The sequence below is a fragment of the Schistocerca americana genome, chromosome 2, assembly GCF_021461395.2.
Source record: "Schistocerca americana isolate TAMUIC-IGC-003095 chromosome 2, iqSchAmer2.1, whole genome shotgun sequence".
Taxonomy (NCBI): domain Eukaryota; kingdom Metazoa; phylum Arthropoda; class Insecta; order Orthoptera; family Acrididae; genus Schistocerca; species Schistocerca americana.
The window spans coordinates 659832583-659856223 of NC_060120.1; the positions used below are offsets into that span (position 1 = coordinate 659832583).

Genomic DNA, 23641 nt, shown 5'->3' on the forward strand with positions numbered 1-23641 from the left:
CTTGCGTATCTCATTTACTAAAGTACTGCTGACAGTCAGTTACATAATTCACGAGACGCAGTGGAAACCGACAAACTATGTGACCTCAAAGTCGTTTTCAGCACTTGTGCCTGGCACTGAGGAAGCGTTGTCAATGATAAAATATGAGCAACAAATAAGATACACACCTTTTATACAGGCTTCAGAGTGTTCTATAGAAGGTCTCTGCTACATCGCTGGATATATTGCTTCCAGATACGCCTCCATAGACGTCAATGTGATTAAAAACCTGACAAGGCTTTTAATCTGGAAGTTTCCAAGTATATCTCGAGAGGTCATCGCAGTGTGTGCTAAGACCGGAACCATCATCCGGATAAGACAGCTCAACACATCAGCAAATGCGCTGAGGGCCGAACGGCAGCGGCAGAGAGCAACGCATACCCGGAGCTCTTCTGAAATTCATTCCAGGTCGAATTAAGGTATTTAAGTTATTCGTAAAATTCCTGAAAGTGACGCAGATAATCTCTAGCTTCTGTATAATCACACGTAGTAATGTATGAAGTAACTGGAAATTCCATTCCATTTAATATCTGCATGAAAAAAATGTTATGCACTATTGCTGATCATGACGCACAAAAATTTTACTAAACTGAAAGCTCTTCTGATTAATGTGTTTCCAGTACTAAAAAAAAGTCTAATATTTAAAAACGGACTGAAGGTTGACAAGTTATGAGTTATGTAACAGAAAATATTGAATAGTAGAATACACGTCAGGGGGAGGCACAGTCTATAGTTCTACTTTCGTCTTTACTACAAAGACATAAGTTTCATAACCGTAATAAGTAGTAACATTCAGTCCCGGTGTAGGTATGCTTCTATCGACCCCATAACTAACTATATCGCCCATCAGTTTTCGTAAATTAATGTTACTTTAAGCGAAATACAGCTGTACACGAACGTGAGAATACATATAACGCTCCTAACTCGAATCAACCGTGACGTCACGCGGAAGCATTGGCCCAACCTCTATGAAATAACTCTGTCTGCAGCTAGCACAGAGTATAAATGTCTATGGAGTGAGCATTGGGCTGCGCGGAACGAGAATTCTTTCTGCACATTTCCTGTAGCTAAAGTCACATGATTTTGGGACGGCGTATTTCAGCCAGTATAGCGTCTCATGAGTTTTATTACTTCGCTGCTACAAATGGCAGCATCTTCAGAAGTGCTGTGCAATTTTGGTTACGAGTCTTACAGACATCTTAACAATTTGATACCAGGAACTGAGGTTGGATTAAAGATGTGAAGAGCAATGGTATTTCGCTTTTTCGCCACGATATCATCGCTCAGATTCCACTTTATAATATGGTTCAAATGGCTCTAAGCACTGTGGGACTTAACATCCGAGGCCATCAGTCCCCTATACTTAAATCCCTATACTTAAACCTAACTAACCTAAGGACATCACAGACATCTATGCCCAAGGCAGGATTCGAACCTGCGACCGTAGCAGCAGCGCGGCTCCGGCCCACTTTATAATAATAACGGGATAATAAGTGATGGCCAACAATATATTTTATGTTTTCTATTGCACTTATTCATATTGTCGAATCTCTGTTCTAATTAATTGCGTTGGAATGATACCACAAACACCGTAAAAGTGTCACGAAAACCAATGCATTTGGAACCATGAAATTATTACAGTAAACACAGTAAGCAATCTGCACCACCTGCTTGACCATTTTTTTTTTTAATTTTTCTCATTTACTGTCCTGTTTTGTATAGACAAGTAAAACATCTATAATATTTCTTCGTCTTGTTATCAGAAAAATAAAACCATACACTACGCACAAAAATAAAAAATACAAGATCAATGTTCGAATTTTGGAGAAATAAAAGAAGTGATGACGAACGATATTTTTTTTAAATTTTCTATTCCACTGATTCATATTGTCGGACCTGTTCTTACTAATTACGTTAAAATGTCACTGCGTCATGCAGAAATACTTAGATAAACACAAGGGTCTGAGAACCTGCATAAATTGGAGGAAATTAATCAGACCGTCATATATAAGTTTTGGCTGTACGTGCCTACCAAAAGTAACTGGTCGCCCTTTCACATACTTGTCTTTCCATCTGTAACAATACAGCACCACAGCTGGTACTAAAATTCAAACCTGCAGAAACTTATATCAAACAAGGCGAATAAGTGTAGTATTGAAGTTTCGCTATTCCCGCAAATTATAGACGAGCAGCGTTGTCCCAAAATCACGTGATTAGTCCGGTCGATGTTGAGGACATGTGCATTAGGCTAAGCCCACTCTGCAGATATCGGCTACATCTACGACAGCTAGCAGACGCATGTTTCGTTCGACCAGTCAAGGGCCCCAGCACGTAAGAACCTTGTGCACTTAGTAAAGCATTGCGGAATAAAGGTATTTGTAGGTAGATAGTTTTGTTCCGGTGTATCACTGGAGTGGGAACAAGGGGACGGCAGTGAGTGCTCTCGCGCTGTATACTAAAACTTACATGTACCAACGCAGGACCACAAGCCTGCGAGCGAACTGCTTGAAGAAGACTCAACTAGACAGTAAATGACAGCATCATTTGCAAGTAGAAGAGAGTTGTTCACATGGTCTCCCAATTTTTTATACAGATTAGAAATTAGCGAGGTTCTAAAACACTTCCTCAGGGAACTCCAGATATCACTTCCGTTGCACTTTATATCCTCCAGTCAGTTACGAAGGACTGTGTCCTTTCTGACAGGAAATCACGAATCCAGTCACAAAAGTGAGACGATATTCCATAAGCATGCAGTTTGATTAGAATCCCGTTGTGAGGACCCATTAGTTCTTGTGTATGAGGAGCCAGTTGTGTTTCGTAAGAACAATATTTTTGGAATCCGAGTTGACTGTCAGTAAGTCGTTACCTTCAAGATATTTCGTAATGTACATTCCAAACTTTGACCGCAAATTGGTGTCAGTGATATGGGTCTACAATTCAGCGGATTACTTCTGCTGCGTTTCCTCGGAGCAGTACACCCAGTGGCCGTAAATGAAAACCCGCGCCGTGCCACGTAAGCTCTAGAAACGAGACGAAGGAACGTTTCATATTGACGGTGACATTGTTGGCTAGTTCAGTTTCCTAAAGCCTGTTTTTTTATGCGTTATCAAGCCGAAACATTCATTCAGTATCATATCATTAAACAAACATAATGAGGCAGCAAAACCATAAAAATATTCAGCCCAATATTTATTTCTAATTTCTTCCAGAATAGTACACAAGAACAAATATCTCCAAATTTTCTTCACTTAGGCTCGTGAGTCTGTCAGAGAGAAAATTTTTGAACATACAAAATGACTTTTCCACGCCATACGAAGTGGCTGGTGGACACTTCAGTGAAGAAATTTCGGAAAAAGACAGATCAAGTTGAAATCATTTACATTTTCGCCATCAAATATTGTTTGCCATCTTTATAAACTCAGAATCAGGATTTTATCGGTTACTTAGGTTCATTTTGTGTCTGCTGCAACAACCACTTCTCCAGGGAATGACTGTAAAAATTTTTCAACCTCTTTAATAATTATCAGAGATTCTATCACAGATACAAAAAGATCTACTGGAAGGTGCTGATTGGTGCAAAAAAATCATTTAATGACAAAATAATATATAATGCAGAGAATAAAAGCAAAGCAGTCTGGGATATTATTAAAAAAGGAAACGGGAAGAGGCAAACAAACGCAGAATAACATACTGCTAATGGAGGGGGTTAAGGTAATAAATTATCCACAACACTTAGCAAATTATGTAAACGAGCATTTTTCAAGTATTGCAGAGACGTTACAGCAAAACTTCTCCTAAATATATATAACACCTGTAAATAATGTTGCACTAAATACAGTGATGTTACTTCCAACCACAGAGAATGAAGTCAATAAAAATGTTCAAAAACTAAAAAATAAAAAGCCAGTAGGCTTATCTGAAGTAACGGTGTGTGTACTGAAACAATGCATTGGGATTATACAAGGCCCCTTAACAATAAATGAATCTTTCACATCAGGGATATTTCCAGAGCAGCTAAAACAGGCGAGAGTTATTCCTTCGCCTAAGAAAGGTAATGCAGAAGACATAGAAAGTTACTGGCCCATTTCCCTGCTGTCAGCATTCTCAAAAATTATAGAAGCAATTATGAAAGACGGATTAATGAATTACCTGAATAAATACAATATTTTAAGCTTATCACAGTTTGGTTTCTGAAGTGGCAAAAACATGGAATCAGCCATAGTAGAATTCACAAAAGTTGTACTTGACGCTCTTGATAAAGATGAGTGTGTCACAGGCATATTTTTGGATCTTTCTAAGGCGTTAGATAAAGTCGACCACAAGATTCAATTAAATAAATTAGAAGTATTAGGAATAAGAGGGGTAGCTAATGACTGGTTTAGATCATACCTAGCAGATAGGGTGCAAAGGGTAGAGATTACACACACTTCAAATAGATCTAATCATTTTGTAAAACACTTACTGGAATCAAAATACATTAATATAGGGGTTCCGCAAGGTAGCATATTAGGACCAATACTATTCCTGATATACATCAACGACATTCCCAGTAGTGTTACTCATGGCGAAAAAATTCTCTTCGCTGATGACAGCAATATTATAGTCACTGAGAAAACAAGAAAACTCCTTGCCGAGAAAAGCGAATGAAACTCTCAGGGAAGTTTGATTGGTCAATAAGCAATAAAGTGACATTGAACATAAAGAAAACTAATGCCATGAATTTCTGTTTGAAGAGGGAAAATTACAATGTTAAATTAAATGTAGATGGCACCTCTATACACTGTGTAACAAATGCAAAATTTCTTAGAATGAATATTGATTCTCAGAAGAAGTGGTGTGAACACACAAAGGTACTTGCAAACAGAACGTCATCAACATGTTATGCCCTTAGAATTCTATCATCAGCATATAACATGAAGTGTCTTTTAGTTACATATTATTCATATGTACACTCAATTCTTAGCTATGGCATTCTTTTTTGGGGAACAAACACACAAAATATGAATATAATTTTCAAACTCCAGAAAAGAGCCATAAGAATAATAACCAAAAATATTAGTCGAGCTCATTGTAAAGATCTGTTCAAAACACTGGGGATTTTAATTGTTCCATGTAAATACATTTACTAGTCAGTGGTACACATCAAAAATAACATTGATAACTATTGCACAAACATCTCTGTCCATGACCATGCAACAAGAGATAGACTCAACTTACATTTACCAAGAAAAAATAAACAAACTCAAAACAGCATTTACTACCAAGGAATAAAACTGTACAATAGATTACCAAAAGAGATTAAAGAAATTGCAAAACTACACGTATTTAAAAAGGCAGCTGGAAAGTACCTGCTATGCAATATATTTTATATATTGAAGGATTACTTAGCTAAAACAGAGTAGAGGTTTGATAAAAAAATGTTATACAAATAAATAATAATGATTATAAACCTTCCAACGTTCCACATAACACCTTCACTTTGTTTTTTTCCTTCTTTTTTCCGTTCTAGAAACACTCTTCCCTCAATCTATGCATACACAATACTAGCACCTCCTCCTCTATCTGAGCTCAGCATCTCACTCATTATTTAGGGATGCTGACTCAGTTTTTCAGGATAGCAAATGGGAAGGTGTGGTACAGAAAATGGCCCAGAGATCACCAATGTGCATGCACGTGTGTGTGTGTGTGTGTGTGTGTGTGTGTGTGTGTGTGTGTGTGTGTGTGTGTGGTGAGTGAAATGTTATAAAACAATGTGTGTATAGTGTGTGCAGTGTCTGATAGTGAGATATGAGTGAACAGTGTGGCATTACATTATTTGATAAGTTTTTTGTAAAAAAAGTAATGTATACCAGGAGTAAACTCTAATGATTGTCTCCAACTAGAAGTCTGTAAATATATGTATATACGAATTATCTTATTTTAAATTGGTCTAAACTTGTAAATACTTTCACATGTCCTATGTCCTTGTAAAAAGAGATCTACAGATGAATAAAGCTACTACTACTACTATACCAGTTACCTGAGACTTCTATCAAAATTTGATTTCATGTAATTCAGATCTTGTTTCAGATCTGTTTTCTTGATTGCCATTTCTGGGACTTCAGTGCAAGCTGTATTAATGGCTCAGAATATGTCTAAGACTATAGCATAAAAAATTAGGGGGCAGTAACTAAGGCTTTTCAATACAATGAAGCAAATAGATGTTAAATTCCATAAATTGGCGGGCATTCATGATCCCTTATTAAGTTAACTTCATCGAAATTGTAACAGTAAAAGATGGCAGCACTTATCTATTAACCCATCTGGTTTAAATTTGTAGGCTGTGGTGGCGAAGTTAAATCTGACAATATCTCTCTCAATGTTGCAACATAGACAGGTGCTTTCAAGATAACCTTCAGCAGGAAGAAATCAGCTTATGACGTAATGCTGTAAGAATTATCAAACACAGGCATTTTGTGCCTCTATTTACCGTGTTTGTGGAGGATATCAGGGTATTCACGTTGCCGTGCGTTAGACGTACTGTTTCACCTACACGACAATTCAGACTGTAACAAAATTCGCGATATTACTAATGTTCTGCACTTTTGGCGTAGTTCTTAGGTTGGTTGGTGTGGGGAAGGAGACCAGACAGCGTGGTCATCGGTCTCATCGGATTAGGGAAGGATGGGGAAGGAAGTCGGCCGTGCCCTTTCAGAGGAACCATCCCGGCATTTGCCTGGAGTGATGTAGGGAAATCACGGAAAACCTAAATCAGGATGGCCGGACGCGGGATTGAACCGTCGTCCTTCCGAATGGCGTAGTTCTTACTAAGACAACATCAGTAAAACGTTCTATTATACAAGCTATTGCAATATATACATTGAGGTAAGAGAAACGATGTAATATGCAGTATAAACGTTTAAATTTATGCAGTTATATCGATTAAATCTTCGAAATACGCATTTACTCCCCGAAACGCCAAAACATGCAGACATGCATTTACACGGAAATGCGGGTCTAATGATTACTGAAGGGTCACCTCTACTCCATATTCTAAGATGTAAGTGTATACAAAAACATACAGCTTGGCATTCGCATTACTGGGCCGCAAAAATATTCCTCGAAAGTCATGAGTTTGTCACCCATAAGGCATTCGTTTGCGATCGAATGACACAGTTTGCTGCAGCAAAAAAGCGAAAAGATATTTATTATTGTACGTATTTTCTCGGCAATACAGTTTTCTGTACCTATTTTTAAATGACGTGTTAGTTTCTGCATTTATTCCTAACATAGCGAGTGTAAAATTTCGTATTTGTTAAAATACATTCTTTCACAGGTAAATTTAAATATTGAACCAGTTTTCAGACGTCGAAAATGCAGACATCGAAAATTGTTACTGACAACTATTTATACAAAAAGTTAACCCCTTCTAGGGAACATGAATTTTTAAGATTTAATGAGTAATACTTAACATCAAACTTAGTTCCTGGAATCCTTCACACAGGTCATCCACTGAGTACCTCTCTGAAGCTATTTATTGAATGTTTGTATTAATAAAAAATTAATTTTAAATATATTTGCTTCATTTTGGTTTCATCATTGTAAGTCTTGATCAACAGCAATTCGGCAGAATTCAGCCCCTGCCATAAAGTCATAACTTCTTCACTCTATCGGCTTTCAGCTGGAGGGATGTGATTAGTAATGTTCCTTAGAAAAAAGGAAAAAAAGCGAGACAGCAAGCGCAAACATTCTTGCTCAATAAGGGTAAACAAGGATATAGTCATTGTACATCTACATCATACTCCGCAGGCCACTTACCGATGTGTGGTGAAGGGTTCTTTTGGCATCACTAACTAATCCCCCCTTCCTTGCCCCACTCTCGAATAGCGCGTGGAAGAATAATTGTCGCAAAGCCTCTGTATTAGCCCTAATTTCTAGAATTTTCACGTTGTGGTCATTTCGCGAGATGTATGTGGGAATAAGTAGTATGTTGACCTTAGTGCTGTGCGGCAACTGCGTTTCCTACTATTTGTTGTATGTGGCCATTCCACAGGGTATTTTTACACTGGTAAATTGAGTCGAAAATTAGGAACATTTTTTCATGAGTTTTGGAACTGTACTCTCGATTTTCCCACAGTACACAGACATGTAGCATCACTCAGTGTATAACTACCATAGTAGAGGTTGGGCGCTGCTGGGACGTCAAATATTGGTGTCGTCGATGAATGAAAGGAATTCTTAGTACCCTTTACTTTCTTGTGCCAATGTACACGCTTTTTAAATACCTTCGCACTAGATCTTGGCATGCTGAAGATAAGAAACCTCAATGACTACATCAAGTATGGTTCAAAGGGCTCTGAGCACTATGGGACTTAACTTCTAAGGTCATTAGTCCCCTAGAACGTAGAACTAATTAATCCTAACTAACCTAAGGACAGCACACACATCCATGCCCTAGGCAGGATTCGAACCTGCGACCGTAGCGGTCGCGCGGTTCCAGACTGTAGCGCCTAGAGCCGCTCAGCCACACCGGCTGGCACATCAAGTTTGACTTTAATAACAAACACCTGCATTTATTCACAAAGGGAAGAACACAAATGGCGCAAGTTCGATTGCCAACTGTCCTGCAATGGAGCCAAAAGAAAAAATTACGCTCAATTATATCTATGGCAACGCAGGCTACGTTAAGCATGTTTCATGTCTCAAACACTGCGGAACTTCGTGTGCTGCAATTTTGAAAAGATGATTTAAAATACTTCTACACACTTCATGTCAATATTATATACACAACTTTAAACGGGAGACTCTAAATATTTCTAAAATGCATTTTCCCAAAAATCGATTTTCGCATCGAAAAACTCATTCCGTATACCCTTTAGGTCGCTCTAATACTCCTGTATATTTTACTGTAGACGCTGTGACCGGCAATTTGTTGTCAGTAGTGTAGTTGTAAAATGTAAACTTTCACTGTCGGAAATCTCACAGTTAGTAAAATGTTCTGGGCTATTACGGTGTGGTCGCATGGAAAAAAAGTGTGTGTTAATTCCTGAAGGACCAAACTGCTGAGGTCTTTGGTCCCTACACTTACACACTATTTAAACTAGCTTATGCTAAGAACAACACCTACATCCATGCCTGAGGGAGGACTTGAACTTCCAGCTGGAGGGGCTGCACCATCTGTGAAATGGCGCTTCAGACCTCGCGGCCACTCGGCGTGGCGTGGTCGAATGGAGTTAACGCTTAAATCCAACGTTTTGTCGCCATCTGCGGATGGCTTTGTGCATCCGATTCATACCATGGCTCGTTACTCACTGCAACAAAATGCCGTTTTCTCATGCTTCCGCGCTGTGGCGTGACGTCACATGTTTTGAATACCCGAGCGTAGTTGGCCGGTGTCGACTGCTGTAGCCCGCTGTTGCTGCCGCCCCATAGCGGAAGACAGGTACTCATCTTCAACACCGGAATTCGGATGTCATTCAGTTTAACGCCCTCCTCCTTCCTACTGAAATTCCTGGGGTGTTTCACAATCTCTGTGGCCTCTCTGTACAGCCTTTCATGGCTTGGGGCTACCAGTACTTGAGTCCTATCAAAATGAATGTTGTAGTCTCCTGCCTGCAAAGCATTTTCCGCAACATCTGTCAGTCTGCCGGACGCTGTGGCCTACCGGTTCTAGGCGCATCAGTCCGGAACTGCGCTGCTGCTGCGGTCGCAGGTTCGAATCCTGCCTCAGGCGTGGATGTGAGTGATGTCCTTAGCTTAGTTTGTTTAAGTACACTACTGGCCATTAAAATTGCTACACCACGAAGATTACGTGCTACAGACGCGAAATTTAACCGACAGGAAGAAGACGCTGTGGTATGCAAATGATTAGCTCTTCAGAGCATTCGCAAAAGGGTGGCACCGGTGGCGACACCTACAACGTGCTGACATGAGGAAAGTTTCCAACCGATTACTCATACACAAACGACAGTTTACCGGTGTTGCCTGGTGAAACGTTGTTATGATGCCTCGTCTAAGGAGGAGAAATGCGTACCATCACGTTTCGGACTATGATAAAGGTCAGATTGTGGCCTATCGCAATTGCGGTTTACCGTATCGCGACATTGCTGCTTGCGTTGGTCGAGATCCATTGACTGTTAGCAGAATATGGAATCAGTGGGTTCAGGAGGGTAATACGGAACGCCCTGCTGGATCCCAACGGCCTCATACCACTAGCAGTCGAGATGACAGGCATCTTATCCACATGGCTGTAACGGATCGTGCAGCCACGTCTCGATCCCTGAGTCAACAGATGGGGACGTTTGCAAGATAACAACCATCTGCGTGAACAGTTCGACGACGTTTGCAGCAGCATGGACCATTAGCTCGGAGACCATGGCTGCAGTTACCCTTGACGCTGCATCACAGACAGGAGCGCCTGCGATGGTGTACTCAACGACGAACCTGGGTGCACGAATGGCAAAACGTCATTCTTTCGGATGAATCCAGGTTCTGTTTACAGCATCATGAGGGTCGCATCCGTGTTTGGCGACATCGCGGTGAACGTCATCGCCATCCTGGCGTATCACCCGGCGTGATGGTATGGGGTGCCATTGGTTACACGTCTCGGTCACCTCTTGTTCACATTGACAGCACTTTGAACAGTGGACGTTACATTTTACATGTGTTACGACCAGTGGCTCTACCCTTAATTCGATCACTGCGAAACCCTACATTTCAGCAGGATAATGCACGACCGCATGTTGCAGGTCCCGTACGGGCCTTTCTGGATAAAGAAAATGTTCGACTGCTGCCCTGGCCAGCACATCCTCCAGATCTCACACCAACTGAAAAGTCTGGTGAATGGTGGCTCGTCACAATACGCCAGTCACTACTCTTGATGAACTGTGGTATCGTGTTGAAGCTGCATGGAAGTTGTACCTGTACACGCCACCAAGCTCTGTTTGACTCAATGCTCGGGCGTATCAAGGCCGTTATTATGGCCAGAGGTGGTTGTTCTGGGTACTGATTTCTCAGGATCTATGCACCCAAACTGCCTGAAAATGTAACCTCATGTCAGTTCTAGTATAATGTATTTGTCCAATGAATACCCGTTTATCGTCTGCATTTCTTCTTGGTGTAGCAATTTTAATGCCCACTAGTGTAGTTGTAAGTCTAGGGGACTGATGACCTCAGATGTTAAGTACCATAGTGCTTAGAGCCATTTGAACCATCTGTCAGTCTCACCCCTTCTGCAGCTTCCCTTGTGCGTGGCATCATAAAAACGTTGGTGGTACAGCAAGGAACATTTTCGAAAAAGAGCTACGTTGCGCGAAATTAAAACACCTCACCAATCCATTGCTCAACAATGATTATTCGTCCGCTGAGGTAAAAAGAACGTTAAGACCACCGCCTAAAAGTCATAGCGATGCAGAAGCGCCTGTGAAATCGAAAGCTTTCCTGCCTTTCCTTAAGGACGTTACTGAGCGCCCAGGAAAAATTTTGACAAATTGTAACTCGCATTAATCTACAAACCCACGCAGAAGATATAGGATCACCTAAAATTGGCCAAGGATGGTCGCGAACCGCTAGAAAAGGCAGGAATATATAGGATTCCGTGTACTTGCTGTTAGATACACTTGGGTACTACAAAAAGAATAGCCCAAAAACGAATAGAAGAGCACAAGGGCATGGAGGGCAAAGATTGACAGATCAGCTATTGCAGAACAATCTTTGCACCCGGGTATAGAAAGCATCTGATGTCGCATGGCTGTGTGGGAGCACGGGCAATCCTAATCTTGCTGCTGTCAGTAGCGAGTCAGGGTGTGAATCGGACTGACAAGAAAGCTACGATCCGCACTGAAAACGTCCCTCACAGGTGGGAACGAAAAGTTGGGGTTAAATGTTAAATCCTTTCGATCACAGCATAATAGCCCGGAACATTTTATTAATTGTAATAATGTATTTGTACAGCAGTGGATTTCTTTCTCCATGTACGTGCAATATGTTATATTTACGAGTCGTGTTTTTTAAGTATGTACCGTTTTGAAATTAAAAGAGACGTGCTAAGATATCTCGATAATTTTGTTTTTACATGAAACCCGGTACCTTAATCTACTCACTGACGCCATTACAGTCTGATTCTTCCTTGTTTACGTTGTGTACTGAGTGTTTAAGATGCCTCCGATTATCGTGAGTCCCGCCGACTGTGAAGTACGGGCTGTTATAAGATTTCTTAGTGCTAAAGGCCTAAAAGCGATCGATATTCATCGTGAGATCTATGCAGTTTACGGAGAAAACATTATGAGTGATGGAATGGTAAGAAAGTGGGTGAGAGCATTTAAAGATGGCCGCACAAATGTGCATGATGAACAACGGAGTGGGCGTCCTTTGGTCGTTAATGAAAGTTTTGTGCAGGAAGTGGACAATAAGGAGAGAGAAAACAGACGCTTTACGATTTCCTCCTTGCGGGATGACTTTCCTACTGTTTCTCGTAGTGTTTTGTATGGCATTGTGACCGAGCACTTGAATTACCGAAAATTGTGCGCACGTTGGGTAGGGAAAATGTTGACGGATGTGCGAAAAACCAAACGTTGAGACAGTGCATTGACTTTCCTTGAGCAGTACCACAACGACGGTGATGATTTCTTAAGCCAAATTGTTACGGGTGATGAAACATGAGTGGCCTAAGTCACACCAGAATCAAAGCAACAGTCCATGGAAGTTGAGCAAGGACATCGTTTTGCTGCAAGACAATGCCCGTCCGCATGTGGCGAATCAGACCAAACATCTCATCACATCTTTTCGATGGGGAAACTCCAGATCATCCTCCGTACAGCCCCGATGTTGCGCCCAGTGACTAACATCTGCTCCTGCACTTGAAGAAACACCTGGGCGGTCAGCGTCTTCAAGACGACGACGAAGTCAAAACAGTGGTGGTGCAGTGGTTAACAAGTCAGGCGGCAGACTTCTATCAGGAGGGTATTCAAAAACTGGTACAATGCTATGACAAATGCATCGATATTGACGGAAATTATGTAGAAAAGGTGGTTAAGGTACAGGCCAGATGTAAAAATAAAATTATTGAGATATCTTAGCACGACTTTTTTAAGGTCCCGGCGGAGGTTCGAGTCCTCCCTCGGTCATGTGTGTGTGTGTGTGTGTGTGTGTGTGTGTGTGTGTGTGTGTGTGTGTGTGTTTGTCCTTAGGATAATTTAGGTTAAGTAGTGTGTAAGCTTTGGGACTGATGACCTTAGCAGTTAAGTCCCATAAGATTTCACACACATCTGAACATCTTTTTTTAATTTCAAAACGGTACTTAAATAACACGCCTCGTATTTACATTCAGATCAACTGCCAGAGCCTGCAGCATTCGGTAATCCACCATCAGATCATCATTTATCGACGGGTAGACGTCAAAACCAAAAAAAAAAGTGCAAATACCATTTGAGCTTCACATGCAAACAATCACTTATCGTTTCGATGAACTCTGAATAAACTGTGAATGCACTGTGGCAGGAGCCCGAACAACAGGGCATCTATTAAAACTCTGAAATACTGCATTGAGAATGTCTAATTACTAGCCGAGTCCTAGATTTGCTTTAATAAAGTCTGAAAGGAAAGGATGACTGACTGCTGAACTCCATCATTTTGAAAGTCTAGCTCTTCTGTTTCATTTTCAGAGAAAAGAAACCGCGGCTGTGTAATGGAGCCGAGCACGGAAAAGAGAAATGAAATGCCGTCGTGGATGGACAACAAATTCATCGAAGAGGCTTTCCTCAAAGCGGGCAACGAAGTGGACTCGGATACTGCACGTATCGAGTACGCGTGCAAGTACGGAGGCGGCTTAATGAGCGAGACTTTCCGCCTGCGGGCGAAGCTTCGAGGGCAGAGTGCAGGAGAACGGTCGCTGGTGGTGAAGAGCGCGCTGCGGTCGGAGGGCGCGATGAAGGACCTGGGCAGTTCGGACGTGTTCTCGCGGGAGCGCGCCGTCTACTGCGACGTGCTTCCCGCGCTGGCGGCCGAGGGCGGTGGCGGGGGCAGCGCGTGGACGGCGGTGGCGCCCGCGTGCTACGGCAGCGGCGCGCCGCCCGGGCCCGACTACCTGCTGCTGGAGGACCTGTCGGCGGCCGGCTTCTGGGAGCCGCAGGCGGCGCCGCTGGACCGCGCGCAGTGCGCCGCCGCGCTGACCGCGGCCGCCCGCCTGCACGCCGCCAGCGTGCCGCAGCTGCCGCGGCCCCCGCTCGACGGCCCGCTCTTCCGGCAGTCGCTCACCTTCGCCGACGAGAACGCCGCCGCCGTCGGCGGCCTGGTGCAGTCGTCCCTGCTGCGCATGGGGGAGGTGCTCGCGGAATACCCGTGGTTTCACCCGTACGACCAACGCTTCCAGAAGCTAGCGCGCGAGCTGTACCCGCGAGCGGCGCGGGCAGTCAAGGAATGCTCCGGTGGTCTGCGCGTCCTGCTGCACGGCGACCTCAAGAGGAACAACATCATGTTCCGCACCGCAGCGGGAGAGCTCCAAGTCCGTCTCTACGACTTCCAGGTCTGTGTCACACATTCCTTCATATATACACAGTATCTCTCCTGAGAATCATCAGGCGCGTTTTCTCTCGTGTGTCCGTACATACACTACTGGCCATTAAAATTGCTACACCAATAAGAAATGCAGATGATAAACGGGTATTCATTGGAGAAATATATTATACTAGAACTGACATGTCATTACATTTTCACGCAATTTGGGTGCATAGATCCTGAGAACCCTGAACAACCACCTAAGGCCGTAATAACGGCCTTGATACGCCTGGGCATTGAGTCACACAGAGCTTGGATGGCTGCCCATGCTGCAGCACGATACCACAATTCAAGAGTAGTGACTGGCGTATTGTGACGAGCCAGTTGCCCGGCCGCCATTGACGAGACGTTTTCAATTGGTGAGAGATCTGGAGAATGTGCTGGCCAGGGCAGCAGTCGAACGTTTTCTGTATCCAGAAAGGCCCGTACAGGACCCGCAACATGCGGTCGTGCAGTATCCCGCTGAAATGTAGGGTTTCGCAGGGATCGAATGAAGGGTAGAGCCACAGGTCGTAACATATCTGGAATGTAGGGTCCACTGTTCAAAGCGCCGTCAATGCGAACTAGAGGTGACCGAGACGTGTAACCAATGGCACCCCGTACCATCGCGCCGGGTGATACGCCAGTATGGCAATGACGAATACACGCTTCCAATGTGCGTTCACCGCGATGTCGCCAAACACGGATGCGACCATCATGATGCTGTAGACAGAACCTGGATTCATCCGAAAGAATGACGTTTTGCCATTCGTGCACCCAGGTTCGTCGTTGAGTACACCATCGCAGCCGCTCCTGTCTGTGATGCAGCATCAAGCGTAGCCACAGCCATGGTCTCCGAACTGATAGTCCATGCTGCTGCAAACGTCGTCGAACTGTTCGTGCAGATGGTTGTTGTCTTGCAAACGTCCCCATCTGTTGACTCAGGGATCGAGACGTGGCTGCACGATCCATTACAAAATGGCTCTGAGCACTATGGGACTTAACTTCTGAGGTCATCAGTCCCCTAGAACTACTTAAACCTAACTAAACTAAGGACATCACACACATCCATGCCCGAGGCAGGATTCGTACCTACGACCGTGGCGGTCGCGCGGTTCCAGGCTGTAGTGCCTAGAACCGCTGGGCCACCTCGGCCGGCACGATCCATTACAGCCATGCGGATAAAATGTCTGTCATCTCGACTGCTAGTGATAAGAGGCCGTTGGGATCCAACACGGCGTTCCGTATTACCCTCCTGAACCCATCGATTCCATATTCTGCTAACAGTCATTGGATCTCGACGAACGCGAGCAGCAATGTCGCGACATGATAAACCGCATTCGCGATAGGCTACAATCCGACCTTTATCAAAGTCGGAAACGTGATGGTACGCATTTCTTCTCCTTACACGAGGCATCACAGCAACGTTTCACCAGCCAACGCCGGTCACCTGCTGTTTGTGTATGAGAAATCGGTTGGAAACGTTCCTCATGTCAGCACTTTGTAGGTGTCGCCACCGGCGCCAACCTTGTGTGATTGCTCTGAAAAGCTAGTCATTTGCATATCACACTATCTTCTTGTCGGTTAAATTTCTCGTCTGTAGCACGTCATCTTCGTGGTGTAGTAAATTTAATGGCCAGTAGTGTATTTCCAATTTCCTATTTTCAGTATGGAGCTGGAGTCAGCTCAGACAAATTCTGCTCGTCACGTCGTTCATGCTATACCCAGCGCCGACGGAAACCATCAGTTTGTTTCCCGTTACAATCCAAATTACTTTTGAAGCGGATTTTTACTTGCCCCGGTCCCAGATTAGCCTAGTGCGATAATTGTGGTCTAGATATGTACGAGGGTAAGTCAGATGAAAACCTTAAATATTTTTTTAAATATTATTTATTATGCAGAAGTGGTGCAAAGCTGTTACACTTTTCCACAGAATCTCCCCCACGCTCAAAGCAAGTCCTCCAGCACTTACAAAGTGCATAAATTCCTTTGGAAAAAAATTCTTTCGGTAATCCGCGTAATCACTCATGCACCGTGTGGCGTACCTCTTCATCAAAACGGAACTTCTTTCCTCCCATTGCGTCTTTGAGTGGTACAAACATATGAAAATCACTTGGGGGCAAGGTCTGGTGACTATGGTGGATGAGGAAGACACTCAAAATGCAGATCTGTGATTGTTGTAACTGTTGTACGGGCAGTGTGGGACCTTGCATTGTCATGTTGCAAAAGGACACCTGTTGACAGCAATCCATGTCGCTTTGATTTGATTGCAGGTCGCAGAAGATTTATTTAGGAGATCTTTGTATGATGCATTGGTGACAGTGATCCCTCTAAGCATGTAATGCTCCAAAATGACGCCTTTTTCGTCCCAAAAGAGTCAGCATAACCTTCCCTGCTGATGGTTCTGTTCAAAACTTCTTTGGTTTTGGTGATGAGGAATGGCACCAATCCTTGCTAGCTCTCTTCGTTTCCGGTTGGTGGAAGTGAACCCAAGTTTCGTCCCCAGCAACGATTCTTGCAAGGAAGCCATGACCTTCTCGTTCAAAGCGCCGAAGAAGCTCTTCACAAGCATCACCACGTCGTTCTCTCATTTCAGGAGTCAGCTGCCGTGGCACCTATCTTGCAGACACTTTGTGAAACTGGAGCACATCATGCACAATGTGGTGTGCTGACTCATGACTAATGTGTAAACTTGCTGCAGTGTCATTCAGTGTTACTCGGCGGTTTTCCTTCTGTGGTGTCACCGCCAGACACCACACTTGCTAGGTGGTAGCCTTTAAATCGGCCGCGGTCCATTAGTATACGTCGGACCCGCGTGTCGCCACTATCAGTGATTGAAGACCGAGCGCCGCCACACGGCAGGTCTAGAGAGACGTCCTAGCACTCGCCCAGTTGAACAGCCGACTTTGCTAGCGATGGTTCACTGACAAAATACGCTCTCATTTGCCGAGACGATAGTTAGCATAGCCTTCAGCTACGTCATTTGCTACGACCTAGCAAGGCGCCATTACCAGTTACTATTGATGCTGTAAAACATGTACCGTCAAGAGCGATGTTCACCAATTATGGATTAAAGTTAAGTATTCCACAGCTACGTACGTTTTTTGTTAGTCTCATTTCCTTGACCTGTTCCAGACCTCACGCCAGCCTGCGTGAGCTAAAACGCGTGCCTTTCGGCTTCCTCTCATAGTGGGTTGGCTGTCTTGGCAATCCACAACACCTTCACTATGGCTTCAACTGCTGCAATGTTCTGTGGAGCCACAACTCGTTGTCCCTGACCTGGACGCTGAGCATCTTCCACTGAAGTCACACCATTTACGAACTTCCTACTCCATTCGTAGACTTGCTGCTGTGACAGACATGCATCACCGCACTGAACCTTCATTCGTCGATGAATTTCAATAGGTTTCACACCTTCACTACGCAAAAACCGAATAACAGAACGCTGTTCTTCCCTGGTGCAAGTCGCAAGTGGGGCGGCCATCTTTATACTGACACTGCGACGGTATGTGTGCATCTGCACTATGCTGCCACCTACTGGCCATTCTGTACACTGTTTGTAGCACGCTTACCAACTTACAGGATAAAGGCGCGAAATTTTGATTTGTTATTACAAATTTCAGGTTTTTCATTTGACTCACGCTCGTGGATAGTTGCGTGTGGACCGGCCTTTAAGGTTAAGAAACCAGGTATTAGCCATAATCCCCCCCTCCCCCCGGAATCTCCTCCCACCTCCCCCGCCCCCACCACCACTCTCTTCAACATTACAGTCTAATTGAAAATTTGCATCACAAACAATATTCTTTGAACACTTTTACTTTCAAAATGAAGGATAAATGATGTATAGTTATTGTAGATTATTAACCCACGAACGAGTAAATAAATGAGACGATTAGTATTGCACGTGTCTAACAATCTTTTTTTATACGATGATGCAGTTCTCAGTCAATCCCGAGTGCTGCTTACAACTCCTTTTCAGAAACGAAAGCTAACTATCAACATTGAGGGTAAATACTTGCTACAAAACACACGCTTCCTCACCATCACTCCTCTCCCTAGTGACACCTACTTCAGCCATAGTCTGCAACCGCATTTCAAATCAACCAAGTTAAGATGAGTGCGCTATACTTATTACTTGCAGTTTATTTCAGTGGCTCGACTCCTTACTTCTGAAATGACACAAACTGAAATACTTCCACTGTGAATGTTGCGAATCTAACCACAACCGACAATGTTGTTGTTGTTGTTGTTGTTGTTGTTGTTGTTGTTGTGGTCTTCAATCCTGAGACTGGTTTGATGCAGCTCTCCATGCTATTCTATCCTGTGCAAGCTGCTTCATCTCCCAGTACGTACTGCAGCCTACATCCTTCTGAATCTGCTTAGTTTATTCATCTCTTGGTCTCCCTCTACGATTTGTACCCTCCACGCTGCCCTCCAATACTAAATTGCTGATCCCTTGATGCCTCGGAACATCTCCTACCAACCGATCCCTGCTTCTAGTCAAGTTGTCCCGCAAACTCCTCTTCTACCCAATTCTGTTCAATACCTCCTCGTTACTTATGTGATCTAACCATCTAATCTTCAGCATTCTTCTGTAGCACCACATTTCGGAAGCTTTTGTTCTCTTCTTGTCCAAACTATTTATCGTCCATGTTTCACTTCCATACATGGCTACACTCCATACAAATACTTTCAGAAACGACTTCCTGACACTTAAATCTGTACTCGATGTTAACAAATTTCTCTTCTTCAGAAACGCTTTCCTTGCCATTGCCAGTCTACATTTTATATCCTCTCTACTTCGACCATCATCAGTTATTTTGCTCCCCAAATAGCAAAACTCCCTTACTACTTTAAGTGTCTCATTTCCTAATCCAATTCCTTCAGCACCACCCGACTTAATTCGACTACATTCCATTATCCTCGTTTTGCTTTTGTTCAAAAAATGATTCAAATGGCTCTAAGCACTATGGGACTTATCATCTGAGGTCATCAGTCCCCTAGACTTAGAACTACTTAAACTTAACTAACCTATGGACATCACACACCTCCATGCCCGAGGCAGGATTCGAACCTGCGACCGTAGCAGCCGCGTGGTTCCGGACTGAAGCGCCTAGAACCGCTCGGCCACCGCGGTCGGCCTGCTTTTGATGATGTTCATCTTATATCCTCCTTTCAAGACACTGTCCATTCCGTTCAGCTGCACTTCAAAGTCCTTTGCTGTCTCTGACAAAATTACAATGTTATCGGCGAACATATAATAATAATAATAATAATAATAATAATAATAATAATAATAATAATAATAATAATAATATGTAGGCCCTACAGCAATATAATAGCCATTACCCAGTTACGGTTATGTTGTGCCATCAATTAGTTCGTTTATCTGTGAAGAATGAAGCAATTTCTGGTCCTAAAATTCGGAGAAGCCATTTTCAAGAGATATTTAAGCATATGTGATCTACATGTCTCAATTTGATTGTTGTAAGTGCGTGGTACAAAGTTCACGTGCATCTTCGTTTCGTAATCTGTAATCTCCACCACATAACGACACACGTTAACGCTAGTATTTGAGAATTGCAATTACTGGTAACTTATGTAATCGGTATTACTGTCTTACAAAATAGTGATAACAATAATAACATTTTAAAAATAATTTAGTTTCGTGACCGAAACACAGTAGGACCCTTTTGTTTATACCCCTCAGAGCGTAATTGCCCCAAGGTTGGGAACCACTGGCTTAGAGTATAACACTAATGCCGCGCGGGATTAGACGAGCGGTCTAAAGGCGCTGCAGTCATGGACTGTGCGGCTGGTCCCGGCGGAGTTTCGAGTCCTCCCTTGGGTATGGGTGTGATAATGTAGGTTAAGTAGTGTGTAAGCTTAGGGACTGATGACCTTAGCAGTTAAGTCCCATGAGATTTCACACACATTTGAACATTTTTTTTATAACACTAATGATGTGAGTGGACTATTTCTGAAGGCGTGTGACTCTGTACATTTTGCAGTGCGCACACGTGGGGTGCCCCGCGGAGGACGTGGTGTACCTGCTGTATAGCAGCGCCAGCCTGGAGGTGCTGCAGCACCACGTGGACGAGCTGGTGGCCGGCTACCACTCCAGTCTGCAGGCAGCCCTGCGGGCCCTGGGGCTGCACCAGGCGGCCGACGACTTCCCCCTGCACCAGCTCACCAGCGACATGGAGCGCATGGCCCCGGTGAAGCTGTTCTGCACCTTCCAGAGCATGCCCTTGCTCATCAGCCAGCACTGCATAGACTTTGATCCCAACGTTGCGCTCGCAGATAACAACGACGGAAACGTGAAGAGATTCATTCGCCAGTGTATCACTAATCCGACTTTCTTATGCACTGTGCAGTACCTGATACCTGTTTTTGAGGAAAGAGGTTGGATATAGACTGCTTTGTATTGGCCATTGCTTGCTGCTGATGCGTGTGGTAAATAAACGCTAAGACAAAAAAAAATTATTCCCTACTAAGGAACTACCCGAATGGGAGTGAAATCGGTAGCTGTGGTGTACTGTACAGAAAAAAATTAGTAAAACTTCAGTAAAATTGGGTGATTTGTTAATTGTATGATTTATTCAAGAGAGAAGGCGTCACAAATTCAGTAAGCCAATAATGTGTTGGACAACCTGTGCCTTTATACAAGCAGTTATTTGGCTTGGCATTGATTGACTGAGTTGGTGGATGTCCTGCTAAGGGATATCATGCCAAATTCTGTCCAACTGCCGCGTAAGACTGTCAAAGTCCCGAGTTGGTTGGAGGGCCCTGACCATAATTATCCAAACGTTCTCAACTGGTGTGTGTGTGGGGGGGGGGGGGGGGGGGGGGTTGGGGGGTGATGGTGGGGGTGTTGTGCGGGGGGGAGGGGTGGGGGGAGGGTTTGTGGGGAGGGGGGGGATGTGGGCGGGGGTGTGTGTGTGGGGGGGAGTTCACATTACTCAACGCTGAAGCACATTAAATCTAAGTATCGATATGACCTGGTGAACAATGAAGTAAACATGTGCGTACTGGGCTAATAAGTTATCAGCAAGATTCCGAAAAAATGAATACTTCAGAAATCACATGACAAAAGCGATTTCTTGTTGTGCGATGAAATATTATTCAATGATGTTAGTTTTAAAATAAAATGTCTCTTCATTAATGAAATAAAAATGTCCCTTCATTAATGTTAACCACTAGTCTTTAAGCAATGGAGTTGTCTCCAAATCTAGTTCCAGAAGTTGTAGGCTCCGAAAGGTAAGGTTGGTAACCACATCTGCTATTTATGTACATGTCCTGAGTCTACCTAATGCGACGGAAGGAAGATTAGGGTTTAGTATCCCGTCGACTGCGATTAGGAGCAAAGCACATCCACAAGAGAAGGACGGGGAAAGAAATCGACACTATGCTTTCAAGAGAACCATCCCAGCATTCATCTTAAGCCGGCTGGTGTGGCCGAGCGGTTCTAGGTGCTTCAGTCTGGAACCGCGCGACCGCTACGGCCGCAGGTTCGAATCCTGCCTCGGGTATGGATGTGTGTGATGTCCTTAGGTTAGTTAGGTTTAAGTAGTTCTGAGTTCTAGGGGACTGATGGCCTCAGATGTTAAGCCCCATAGTGCTCAGAGCCATTTGAGCCATTCATCTTAAGCGATTTAGGGAAAAGACAGGAAACCTAAATCTGGATGAAATTTATTCCTGAAATTCATCTAACTGCAATACATATAAATGTACTACCTAAAGCGCTATACTACCTAAAGATATGTATGAAAATTTGTACCAGATCGGGACTCCAACCCGGATTTCCCACTTATCACGAGCAGTCGCCTTACTGCTTAGGCAATCCGGCCATCTCCCCAAACTAACGCAGACTTTCATATGTTACACATATCTACTTCTTCACATACATCTATACTCGCACGTGGGTCGGTCCAGGGCTCGAATAGTTGAAGTGATAGGATTACTACTCTCGGTAAGTGGGAAATCCAGTATCGTGTCATTTGGCGCTTTAGGTAGTACATCTGTGCCAATTATAGTTAAGTTGGATTTCAGGAATAAATTTCAATATTTGGCTGGCTCTGAGCACTATGCGACTCAACTTCTGAGGTCATCAGTCGCCTAGAACTTAGAACTAATTAAACCTAACTAACCTAAGGACATCACACACATCCATGCCCGAGGCAGGATTCGAACCTGCGACCGTAGCGGTCACGCGGTTCCAGACTGAAGCGCCTTTAACCGCACGGCCACACCGGCCGGCCATTTCAATATTTGAAACTAGTTCGTCTTCAAATGTATCTCTGGATGACCGGGTGTAGGTCTGAACTGCCTTTCTCCAGAACTTGGCTCTAGTGGGCAGGCCACCTCACTGGCTTTCTTTCTACAGAAAGGGGCCAGCCAAACCTTGCGTCCCCCAGTCCACTGACATTTTACCATTAAATATGTCTGATGTTCCGTGCCTACTCTACGAAATATTGTGTGGTGTTCTGTAATTTAATGCAGTACTGACAATCTAATGCTGAGTAATAGCTTCTCCTTACAGGAAGTGAACCGTTTTCGCACATCTGCTACGTCCATGGTTACCAGCCTCAATTTCAAAGACCGATAGTGAAACGAAAGAGGAAAAAAGATGACAACAAACGTCTGTCTTGAAGTGATATTTCAGGACACTGTCATTACAATCATTAGCCTTCCTGGCCCGCAAGAACGAACACTGCATTACACTCCCTACGAGTTCAGCACTGTGGTCAAGCATCCAGCCTGCAGTCCTTTTTTATTCGCTTTCAGAATTTGCTCTTACAGCTTGTTTACAACTGGTTTACTTCTTTTTAATTTAATACATTTCAAACTCGAAGAATTTTTTAGTGGATGTTCACATACAAATTTCTCTTTTTACATTGCGTAAGTTTTTCCATCTACTTTTACATATACAGGATGAGGCAGCTAAGAGAGGCCATCCTAAATATCTTCAGAATTAATAGATATATCAAGATGTGGGAAAACGGCGAATTTTCTGATGTTTGCAAGTAATTTTATTGTTTATAGTGCCAAATTAAGACACCGACTTTCCTCTAGTGAAACTACACTGATG

General features: G+C 43.6%; 1 protein-coding gene across 1 annotated transcript; it reads left to right on the forward strand.

The window, feature by feature from the left end:
• The first annotated feature begins 306 nt into the window (after positions 1–306).
• LOC124594307 lies at positions 307–21367 on the forward strand. The gene is made up of 4 exons (XM_047132670.1): positions 307–458; positions 13680–14041; positions 14114–14539; positions 20562–21367. The coding sequence occupies exons 2-4, from the start codon at positions 13703–13705 to the stop codon at positions 20964–20966; spliced, it is 1170 nt and encodes a 389-aa protein (XP_046988626.1). The 5' UTR covers positions 307–458; positions 13680–13702; the 3' UTR covers positions 20967–21367.
• Positions 21368–23641: the final 2274 nt, after the last annotated feature.

Excerpts from the sequence above, each read along its gene's own strand:
- LOC124594307 (XM_047132670.1), top strand. The coding sequence starts at position 13,703 with ATGGAGCCGAGCACGGAAAAGAGAAATGAAATGCCGTCGTGGATGGAC. Across the intron at positions 14,042-14,113 it reads AGGGCGGTGGCGGGGGCAGC|GACCTGTCGGCGGCCGGCTT; the intron begins GCGTGGACGGCG and ends CTGCTGCTGGAG. Across the intron at positions 14,540-20,561 it reads TCCGTCTCTACGACTTCCAG|TGCGCACACGTGGGGTGCCC; the intron begins GTCTGTGTCACA and ends TACATTTTGCAG.